This window comes from Trachurus japonicus, chromosome 4 (assembly GCF_045865225.1).
Source record: "Trachurus japonicus isolate A0001 chromosome 4, Traja_1.0".
Lineage (NCBI taxonomy): Eukaryota > Metazoa > Chordata > Actinopteri > Carangiformes > Carangidae > Trachurus > Trachurus japonicus.
In genome coordinates, this window is record NC_140910.1 from 1150836 (window position 1) to 1163044 (window position 12209).

Here is a 12209-nt window from a genome sequence, read left to right on the forward strand (position 1 = left end):
AAAGGGACCCCATCATGGGTGATGTCTTCATCTTCCTCTTCAGCTTCGACAATCGACAATGTCCTTTCCTACAGGTAAGTGATCTGGATAAATGAAAGCAGAGCAGAGTGTGCTCACATCTACCCAGGATTCTTACTGGTTGGTGCAAATTTTGGTGAATGTGGCTTGAGCCTGGATTGAAGGAGAGTATAGGCACCAAATATTTCAGGTATCCCTCCATCAGTAGCTGTACATGGACAAGGGTGTGTCCTCCATCATATCATCCTGCACAAAAAACACATATCAACTAATTACACGTATGATTACACATATGATACACACAAGTGACCCCATTTTAGATAATACAATAGATGTTATGGTACGGTTGTCCTTTGTAAAAGGTTATTAGAGCCTTAATGTCTATATGAGGACCCTGTTGTTTTCTTGCTGTATATTTGATGAATGAGGTGACTTTTTGAGGGCTCTCCCATGCTTAAAAAATTACAAAACTTTGGTGAAAACCATTTCAAAAAATTACTTTTGTCCCGCCAGTATCATGTGATAAAATGCCTCAATAGCGCCTCCTGGACACCTCTAAAACCACTCAGCATTCACTACATTGCAGTAGGTGGATGAAAAGATTATACGTCAAGATGCACAAAACACCTAAGGCTATAGTCTGTGTAAACCAAAAACACCTACAGTCATGTGTACAGCTTCATCCTGCATTCCTTCTGCATGTTTATGATCAGTTGTCTGGAAATTTCTTTAATTCAAATAATTTATGAAAACTAAACCCTAACACTAATGATTTAGGGGAAGTCATTAGTCACCATAGGTAAATCCTGCAGCCGGCGGAACTCTGGTCGGTTCTGTCGTCTACGAAGTTTGAGGAAGAGGAGCAGAGTGATGATGACAGCAGTGATGATGAAGGCTGACACCAGGCCGGCCAGAAGAGGGTCTAATGTGGGAGACTCGCGGCCCATCGTCACTGGGACAAAAAACACAGGACATGTGTGAGCAAGGCCCATTCCTTAAATAGGGCACTACAGCTCAAGTAAACTTGTATTAAATTGCAGAGTTACAGTGTCTTAAAAAGCTTTTTGATGCTGCGACTGGAGCTAAATATAGGTGCTATGTTGTTGAGCGTGAGTTCATCATGTAGCTTAGGACAGAAATGTCAAACACAGGATGGTGATGTTAAATGTACCCGTACAGTACTTGACCTCACTCTTGAGCCAGTACATGTATTAATAGGTCCTGACTTTAGATAGCATATATCAGAGTATAGCAAAGTGCTGTTTAATCGCTCAGAACTTCATCCACTCTGACTTTTTTCTGTTGAGGTCTGTTGTGTTTGTATGGCTCTGTCAGAGGGGATTGTGTTTATGAATGTTGCTATGGAATTCTGTTTTGTAAACTTCACTCTTTTTTTTTTGGTCCTCTGGTTGAAAGTAACAGCCACCACAGAGCAGCGAATGCTCCCTGTTCCTCTGGCTAATGGAAAGAGGCGAGGTGCCAAGCATGGCCTAATAAAACCACACAGACTGAGAGAGGCAGAAAGACTTTATATTTTGGCCGTATTCACACAGGCTGGTCTGAGAAAAGTTTATCAGTTTTTCCTTCCTTTTTTTCTTAATGGTGACAGCCACAGTCTAGAAACAGACCTTAAAAAGAAAAGTTATCTACAGTATACCAATAACAAACAGATAAAGGCAGACAGAAAAAGTAGGGTAAACGGAGCACTCCCCAGGCCTGAGTCCCATGACTCTCTCTGTCTTGTTCCCAAACAGAGCCATAATTGTGGAGTGCTTGGTGGTGACAGTGCTTGTAGAAGATCTAGATGTGTGGGGGATGTGTGGTTTGTGTGTGTGTGTGTGTGTGTGTGTGTGTGTGTGTGCTTGTGCTAGAAAACAAAGCACAGCTTTGCCTTTTTTTCTAAAGCCAATTCACTTCTGTCTCTGTTATAATATCCAGCCAGTGAATAGTCCAGAACACATTTATGTCCCAAAACACAAAGATGTAATGTACTTACTGTCACCCCCCACGTTGAGCTGGGAGGGGGTGTCAACGTGGGCTTTGGCCTGGGTGGAGGTCCTGCTCGGCGGGGTTACCGTGGACTCCTTGGGCTCTTGAGAGGAGCTGGTGCTGGATGTTGAAGTGGACTGGGTGCTGGTAGAGATAGTGGTGGCAGTGGTAGTGTATGAGTGTGTTGTGGACTGCACTGTGGGGGAGGGGGAGTCTGGAGGTGCAGGACGGCTTGATGCGTTGTTTGGCTCTGTGGCTACAGGGGTACTGTGAGTTGTTTGTGTGGAGTTTGTTGTTGTGGTGGTAGTGGTGGTGGTGGTGGTGGTGGTGGTGGTGTTAGGGGGGATGTGAGAAGTGGTGTCATTGCCCATGGGAGGAATCATTTGAGGCGGGGTTGATTCTTCTGTTTTGTTTGTGTTTGTTTCGTTTGCATTGTTTTCAGGAGCGACAGATACTGAGGGAGAGACAGTGCTGGTATCTACAGAAAAAGAAAGACAATGTCATCATCTAAAACTGGAACAAGTCTAGATTTACCTGCCCTGCTTACTGCATATATGCTATTAGCATGCTGACACTTGCCTACTACACACACACTGATGTGTATGCTCACTGAGGATTATGATGAAATAATGGGACAGTTCAATAGACACGTTTTATATGACACTTTCCCTGTGACATCAAGCCTTGCCGGTAGTTTAGCTTCATTTTTGCACATGACATATGACATTTGACATGCATTTTCTGCCTCAACCTCAATTTACTGAGGGGAAATTGTGTTTTATTTATGACACAGTATTGAAAAATTACTCTTGGAAACCAATAATGAACTTCTCTGTGACAAAAAAAAAACAGTCCCTTTGTAAACTGTTCCAGAGGACCCTGATGATCCCGCTGATTGTCTTTACTTCCTCTGTAAATTTGACATTTGAGTTTCACATATGTCCCAAGAACTACAAGATTATGGCCTTGGAACTGTGATGCTCCTTTAACTAATAAAACACCATCATCAGGCCAGAAATTTCAATCAGTGGATGTTACCATAATAAACTACTGAACAAACTTCAGCTAGCATGAGTGAGGTTCATAATGACTTAATGTCAGCATGGTAGTGCTGACATCGTGAGAAGTTCAGCAGGATGGGGTTGGCACTGAGGTCAAGACACCACCGTGCAGCCACACACAGCCACCAGCTTGAATGGGGACTTATTAAAGGAGACATATTCTGCCCATTTCCCACAGATTAAAATAGTCCCCAGGTGTCTTAAAGACATGTCTGTGCCATGCTTTGGTCAAAATCCCCCAAGGATCAAACATCACATCTCTTTTCATCCTCTCTAAATAGCCCTGTTCAGAACGGCTGGTTTCAGTGTCTGTCCCTTTAAATGCAAATTAACCACTGTTTGCCCCGCCCCTTCTACTGGTACCAGGGGTGGTAATATGCAAATTTAAAAACTAATTACATCATTACCAGACAACTGAGGGAACAGCTCGTAAAACCACATGGATTTCAATCTAGGGAGCCTGCACATTACAATTTTTTTTTGTCAATTCTCACATTTTGGGGACCGGAAGGCAAGACAAACACCCAAATATATGTAAAATAGATGTAAAATATGTATAAGAGTGATATTTTTATGTCCCCTTTAAAGTATTCAGTAGCCCACAAATTAAAGAGGAACTATGTAAGTCAGGTTGCTATTCCGCTATTTCGCTGACCCTCCTCTCGGCCATGTTCATTTGTTTACAACAACGCTGGTGAGAAATCAATCAATAGTGCGGTACATAGTGATATATGATGTTACGACGTGTATATTTGTAGTTTAATCGGTCATAAACAAAAGATTATGGTGTCACGGTGTACAGAGACAAGAGCTGGGACATAGTTGGCAAAGTTGTTTTTCAGCTAAGATACGCAATGGCCTAATTGACATGCATGTGAAAGGCAGAGAGCCTCCATTCTCCCTCGTAAGTCAAGTTAAGCCAATTATCAAACCATCACAATTACTCCGAAGCTGTTTAATTATGGTAAAAATGTAGCATAATTAAGCTACATATCCTATATAGTTCCTCTTTAAAATCTATTGAGCTCCACTATAGTGTAGTGCAATGCAGGCAGACAATATCAGCTATTTACACCGTCTTCATGCCAACTGTCTTTCTGCACAAAACAAACTAACTGGCTAAAAATGTGTGCCATCCTGTGAACATGTCACTGAGTCTAATGTGTGAACCAGCACAGATGTGTGCACAAAAAAAGAGAGAGCAAAACAGAGAGGCTGTGTATCTGGAGGGGGAGGAGGATTTCATTTCTACCTTTCTCACCCTTTTGTGAAAAGTCACACAGTATTTAATCACTTCTCTCCTCAACACCATTGCTTCAGTGCTAACTTTTCTGCAAGTATATTTAAAATTACTCTCAGTAAACCCAGTTGTACTACCTCTTTATGTCACTCTTTCGTTCACCATCTCTGAAATATTTTTTCGCTCTCTGTGCACTAGTTTTGACTGAGCTTGTGGTCTCTGTACCTTTGTGTGTTTGTGACGTGCCAGTAACTTCCTCTGTGACCCACTTTTCGACAGGAAGTGTACAGATATGGACTTAGATCTTAAACTGCTGCTTGACTTCCTGTTAAACACCTCTGATGTGACGTGTGCGTCTGCTATGACAAACCTCAGATGCAGATATAGCCTAATAACCATCTCTGACATCGTATCAAGTTGTCTTCACATCTCATGTCTTATAATATTGGGAAGAATAGTTACCATTATTTTCTTTCAGTCCAGTAGTCTGGGGTGAAGTGGTGTTGCTGCTCAAACTGCTGGTGCCATTGGAACTTGTGGTTGTGTCAGGGCCGTTCAGTGGTGGAGGATGACTGGTGGCCACAGCAGCTGCCTCAGTAGCCACCGCAGTACCAAGAGGACTTCCTGAAGGTTTGCTGTCAACTTTATGTAATGAGAAGAGGACAGTGCCCAATTCAGTGAATGGCCAGCTACATTCTTAGATACATGAAGAAGTGATTTGCCCATTATTCTAACCAAATATAGGGACAGTGTATATACTGTCATCTGAAGTATAATAGAGTATTTCTGTCAACACATGCCAGTGTTTATCCAAACAGTGTTTAAAACTGAAAAATGAAGACAATTATCAGACTATGCACTGTTTACTTAAAACATCCTCAGTAAACCACAGTCTTGTACTGATCAGTGAGCAGCCTCACTGGAGCAAACAGTTTAGAGTTTAGAGTCTTGTTAGGGGAGAGGATGTCATATTTATTTTGCAAAGCCAGACGCTCTTTTGCTTTGGAAGCTAAATGGAGTGATTCTCATCTGCTTTCTACCCTTTAGAGTAAAACAAAGTAAGGCTAGATGTTGCTTCACATGGTTGTTGCAATTTGCTGTATAAAAATATGTAATTTGTAAGAATATGTTGTTTTCTTTTCATCTACAGCAGACTGAGCTTTGGAACCACTGAGCTAAAAGCTGAAATTTGCAGTAAAGCACAAAGACATTCACGTCATTTCCGAGGCCAAAATAAACAAACTTTTACTTTGCATGGCATCGACTGCCTCCCACGTGACGTAAGTCATTTTGGTCTTTCAAGTAATATCATTTTAATGAAGATCTTCCGTCTCTGTCTCTTCCCTCTTCATCTTGATGTCTTTTGCACCACTGTACCAGACTTCATCTCTGTTTCTACCCGCTTCCCTTTGATGAAGACCAGAGCACTAATGTAATGTAATGTGGTTACTGTTCAGTAACACACTGCCGTGATGCCTTTCATTACCTCAATAATCACTCCCACAGCTCATCGGCACACGCAGAGACGGAGACAGAGACCTGTTTGAGTTCTAAATGATACGAAAACAGACACATAAATAGACAGAGGTGCTTGGCTTCATAATAGCAGCCTTGTTTCTTTACTTCAGCTCCATCAGAGCAGCCTAGGTCAATTGCTAAGTAATATGTGTGGGTGTCTGTGTGTCCGTCTATACATGTGTGTCTATATGTGTGTATATACAGGCTGGATTCATCAAGAGAACCACTGTTCCCACTGTTGCACACTCCTCTGTCCAGAAATGACAGGGTCTAAGAGTTTTTCAGGCCTGTACCTGGGGGAATGGCTCACTTCTTGACCTTGCCAGTGAGAGGAACAGCTGCTGCTGCTTTAGTGCTCGGTGCTGGAAGTGCCCATCAGCAATACCTTCTTGTGGGAGACTCCTGTAGACCTATCTAAGTGTTTCTGTACAAGCATGAAGCGCAGGTTTTACAGAGTGTGACTGTGGTAATTTTTGGAGTCAGCAGTGCAGATCACCGTGAACTGATTTCTCCTTTTAAGTGGAGCTGAAAACAGGACTGAAATGGCTCCGTGCTTGCAGCCTCTTTTCAGGTTTTCATCTGCAACTGGCAGCCAGTGTACGACCTCTCCAGCAGCACGTCATGGTTCTGGCCTGTCATGTCCATGTTTCCAGTCATACATACTACAGTACAAGCATATCAATGCTGGGTTACAAATAAAGAATGTTGTCCCATCTCCTATGCAAAAAAGAAATCTCCAAAAGTTCCCATCCTAAAACACAACTCAAGCTCTTTGACATCATCCACCAATAAAAGCTCATTAGACTTGTAAAACATTTACATTTAAATGATTAAATTGTGCTAGACATTGCAAACAGCCAAAGAAGAGATGAACTTTACTAAATCATGTAACAAATTATGCATCTCTTCTTCAAGGAAAACATTAACCTGCTTGTTCTCACACTTATTACTAATGCACCTAAATTATCTGTGACAGTTCTACAGATCCTTCAGCTTTTAGTTAAATCCTTCTTCATAATAAAGATTAATGCTATCATTGTTATATAGCATGTTTCGGATTGGTCAAACAGGAGGCCATCTAGGTTTAGATTGGACCAGTAAATGGTTTTGTATGTAAAAAATGTAATAATGAAGAAAGAGAAATGGAGCTGCCATATCTAAACAAACCTGCCATTCAACATGGGTTTTTGTCTTACTTCAGAACTGTATGTTTATGCACATGCAGTCAATGTGATATAAGTGAAGTCACAGTAAAAACTGAAGCTGCTGCTGTGGACTGTGCTCTGTTCATGCAGCTAGAGAAGAGCCAATTAGCATGAAGCCAGTGAAACGACACTGAGCTGCTGCACATAGTTATAGGTGTCATTTGTCACAATGTACTTCCCTGCTCATTTACAGCCAATAAATGTCCTCCAGTGGAGTTGTGCTGTTCATTTGAATTTCAACCCAAGGAACTGATGGGACAGTTCAGTCCAATAAAATCTCTTTAAATGTCAGGAGTCTCATTTTATTTTTTATGTGAGAGGTGCTGAAAGAGAAAGAGAGAGTAGGAGGGTGGAAAAAGTGTTTTGGAACAGGTAGGAGAGAAAGCGGAAGGTGTGGGAGAGTGACATACAGGATATGTGCAAGGTGTGTGAATGTAAGATATGTACGTAAGAGGAAGAAGGGATGTGGGGGTAGTCAAGGAAGTGATGTGAAAGACAAGATGTGAAGGTGTTTGAAGAAAATACACAATTTGAATAAAATGAAGCAAGAATGAAAGTGAGCTTTGGTTTTCTGTGGTGCCTGTCTCCAATGTTAAGGTGTAAAATAAAACAGGTATCCAACTCAACTGTCTCTTTATGGTGTCACAAGGAGAACTAGTTCACTTCTCACTCACTCTGTTTGGTTCAATCTCAACTCAAAAATCAAGACAGGTGCCTGAAAGCAGGCTGGCTACTGTGTGTTTCCGTCACAGGCTACTTTTAGGGACAAATTGGACGGTTAAATTGGCACAGCTTGTCCTACTGGGATCAAATGTCATGTTTCCAACTGACAAATAAGTGATGTTGGGGCTGTTGGTTTGGGTCAGGCTAAGACAAAAAAAAAAGAAAGAAAGAAGTAGCAGTTAAGGTTTGACGGTTGATCTCCAGGAAATGACTGCAAGCCTGTGTGATGGCCACAAAAAGTGACCTTTGGCAACGAGTGTGTGACCATGTGAAAGAGGGGATGGCTGGTACATTAAAACATAACAGTTACTGGCACAACTACACTCTGACTTACGCAACCACAAACAAGAATAGTATGCAAAATGCTAGCAATCCAGTGACTAAATATAGAATAAACAGAACAAACCACAACCTACCCGTGGATCCCATGTGAATGAGCAGCAGCGCACAAAGAGCAGTCCACAGTTTGGTCTCCATCCTCTCTCTTTCCTCTGTGAGTACACAAGAAAAAACAAATGTCGTAGCTGGTCTTGTTGCCTCTGGACGCTTGTGTCCTATATCAGTGTCGTTCCCAGTCTGGTAGGCTACCACACTTTAATGGAGCAGCTGAGAAATATCAGGCAGCTGTACAGGCTCCCGTCCTACGCGCTACAGTCAGCAGCTCTGTCAGTGTATGCGTGGCTGGAGAGACTGAGGGAGGAGGGTGCGTGTCCTGGTTGCTCTCTCTCTCTCTCTCTCTCTCTCTCTCTCTCTCTCTCTTGCTCTTTCTCACACACACACTTTCTTCAGAAACACTGCCACGTGTTCCCTTCCCTGTTCAAACTAGTCAGTGGGTCTGACTCTGTGCCACTTAGTCAGTACAAAGACTGACATCTACCCCACAGAGCATGTATAACAGCAACCCATGAAACTATTAGGCTACACAATGTGTTACTGTGAATCAGGAGGTTGGCACACCATAACATTAGCGCGGCTTACTCAATGCTGCATGGCTTCTCCATATAAATCAGTGATTTGTTGTTCTGCTATTTATCATAGTTCAGGTCCATATACGTAGCACTTGAAAATGACTTCTGAAACTGATCAGATTATTATAGTAGGCTAGTTCTTTATCATATTAGCCTATGTGCACAGAATTATACTGTCAGGGGCAAGGTGGAGCCTGTTTTCCAGCCCACCTTTTGTGGTGAAGGAATTAAAAGTGCAATTTGTATTGACTGTTTGAAAGTGTCAACAAAAACACATGCCAATACAAAATATATGGCTTCACTGAGGCTCTACCTCTTCTTGGACCTTCAGTGCTGAATATGATTCATTGATACTGGCCACTGTCATTGTCCCAAATAATTGTTAAACCTTTACTGAAGAAACCACATCTTGATCCTGGGTAATCAATAATTATAAACTTCCTTTTTCCACTAAAGTATTGGAAGGATTTGTGTGTCAGGAGCTTTCATCTCACTTGTCTTCTAACAATCTTTTTTTTTTTTAAACTATTCCAGTCTGTGTTCAGAGCCTGTCACCCTACTGAGACAGCCCTTAGAGTATTTGATGATCAACAAATGTGGTGTCTCTGGACTGGCCCTCACCTGGATTAAGTCATATTTCTGATAAAACACAGTGTTTCTTCTGATAACACTACATCGTCCTTGGTTTTCTCTCTATATATATCTCCTCTTGGCCAAATTATCTGCAACCATGAAATTAATTCCCACTCTATGCTGATGATACTCAGCTGTATGTGCCCATATGGCCAATGATTTCTGTCAGAGATGTGTCTGTGGTACAAAGCTGGAGGTCTAAGAAATTTTTGATTCCTAACTCTGACAAAATTGTGATGTTAATCATTGGCCCAACCCATCATAGACACAAATTTAATCATTTAACAGTAACACTTGACAATGTGTCATTTCTTATAGTTAGCCACAAACCTCAAGGTATACCCTCTCTTTTGATCGCCACATTAAAGATATCATCAAATCTATTTTACCTGTGTAAGTTAACATACAGGATTCTATGATTGACATTCAAATCCTGATCCAGGCCTTCGTTTCATTTAGTAATTTTGTTTTCTGGCCTGCCACGTGCTCGGAGTAAAAGTCTTCAAATGATTCAGAATGCTTCAGCTAGATTTGTGACCAAATCCAGGAATTTTGAGTTTTACCTTTCCAGCTTCCTGTTCATATTAGATCAGACTTTAAGGTTTTGTATAAAGTGCATATAAATGGACTTGCTCCTACTTAACTGTCTGATCTGATTAAAGATTTACTCCATTTCATGCTCTTGATTAGCTACACAATCCAGGACTCTTGTCTGTTGCTAGAAAGTACTTAAAAAGGCAACAGCTAACCTTGTAGTTTAGTTTAGTTTAGTTTAGTTTAGTGTGTTTATTTCGGTCTTTGTAAAAACAACTACAATTGACAAATATAAAAGTATAGATAAAAAACAAAACAAAACAAATCAGAACAAAAACACAACAAGCAATTCAATGCACTTTGACTGAAAAGGTGTAGGCCAAAGCATCATCTTATTTTGCCTACCCTTCATTTTCCGTTCACTCATTTAAAAAATTTTGACAGAACAAAAAACCTGCATATTCTACGTACAGCAGTTTATGAGCACACTGGTATTTATAATTCAGTTTTATATTTATTAATAATATTATTTTTAAATAACTTTTTGAATCTGTTCAGTGTGTTGCACAGTTTAATTTCTAATTCTAGACTATTCCATTGATTGACTCCTTTAATTGATATACATCTTTGTTTCACATTTGTTTGTATCCTCTGGACACCATCTGGAAGCATATTATTATTTACTTTATACATAATTTGAGCAGTTTTATAGTCCACAAGATCATTGAATTTTAAGGTCTGTAGGTTTATGAAAAATGTGTTTGTTGAGACTCGATAATCAGCCTTGTTGATTATCCTTATTGCTCTCTTTTGTAATACTGTAAAACTGTTTATAAAGTAAGTTTTTCTTTTTACAAGCATTTTCTAGCCCCCTCGTAATCCAGGGCTTGTCATCATATTTCTTCTTCTGTTTTTCTCAGTTGATGTGAGGGTCTAAGGGCAGAGGATGTGGTAATGATGCTGGGTAAATTTAAGCCCTTTGAGACAAACTGTAAAAATGGGCTGTACAAATAAAATTGCCTTGCCTTGCCTATAGCTGTAGAGCATTTTCCTCTCGGGCTCCTTTGCTCTGCTCCCTGCTGACATAAGGACAGCTGACTCCATTCAGGCCTTCAAATCAAAACAAACATTACACATTATTTTCATGCCTCAATCTTTAATTAGCCCTTAGTTTTTTTTTTTTTTACAGTTCAGCTTTGTACCTGTTTTATCCAACCTCCAGTGATTGGCCTCAGTCTCCATACATCAGTTTGATAGCTTGTCTGTTAACAATCTGGGGCGGGCCTGTGCTGTGTACCATAATAGTGTGTGTGTGTGTGTGTGTGTGTGTGTGTGTGTGTGTGTGTGTGTGTGTGTGTGTGTGTGTGTGTGTGTGTGTGTGTGTGTGTGTGCGTGTGTGTGTAAGTACCGAGACTTTCAGGATTGTGTTTTAATTTACTGTGATGTCTTCTTTTTCCCACATGGGAGCGCTGTTGCTTTAGAGCTGAGATAGGAAAAGACACGTTTATTTGAGAAAATCACAAACTGTAAAATCTACACTATATTTGCAGCCACATGTCATCAGAGTTCTTGTTAAACAGATGAGGTTGAAAACCAATTTCTTTTCAAGATTAATTACACTGAAAAATGTCTTCAAGGTGTAATTGAGTGATGCTGAATGTTTTTATTTTTATTTTTTATTTTTAGCAATGACATATTTTATATTACATCAGTTATTCTCAGTGTTAATTCACGTTAATGTTGAATAAAGCTGGTTTCATTACTAGTTGACTTGTTGAGGGTCTTCCCATTTCTATCTTTGTTATTGTATTACATTATGGGTACTCTTTCTGCTCATGTGAATGTGGTACCCATTGTTTTGTATAATTCTAAACATAGAAAGTATATAAATCCAACAAAGCAGTCAATAGGCATTAGCCTATATTGTAACATTATCCAAGACCAGCAATGTAAGTTAAGAGATAGATAGATGGCATACAGTTTTGTTTGTAATGCCAGTGAGGTAATCAATATTATTGTCTGCCTTTTTGTTACTGTCTGTAATTTCTTGTAATTGTTTTGTATTTTTTTTGTTGGCATTGTGATTTTCCAGGGATTAAAAAGCAGCTGGAATAAGTGTATCTTAAACTGTAGGCTATATATCCTATATCCTCCATGTATTTGCTGTATGTGTGAATAAATATTTCAGAGACAATCTATTGGTCACATGTAGCTAATTACTGGAATAGAGCAATATTTTAATGTACTGTGGGTTCGGTAAAGGGTTCGAGTTAATGCATATTTTCATATGATGTTATTTTTAATAGACTTTTGTAGGCTA

The 12209-nt window shown here is 40.2% G+C and overlaps 1 protein-coding gene across 1 annotated transcript; it reads right to left on the reverse strand.

The window, feature by feature from the left end:
* Positions 1-8424, reverse strand: LOC146988164 (uncharacterized). Its single transcript, XM_085773220.1, has 5 exons — positions 8171-8424; positions 4771-4950; positions 2015-2485; positions 813-970; positions 1-264 (listed from the first exon to the last, which is right to left on the reverse strand). Exons 1-5 carry the CDS (start codon positions 8229-8231, stop codon positions 220-222), a joined length of 915 nt encoding a protein of 304 aa, XP_085629346.1. The 5' UTR covers positions 8232-8424; the 3' UTR covers positions 1-219.
* Positions 8425-12209: the final 3785 nt, after the last annotated feature.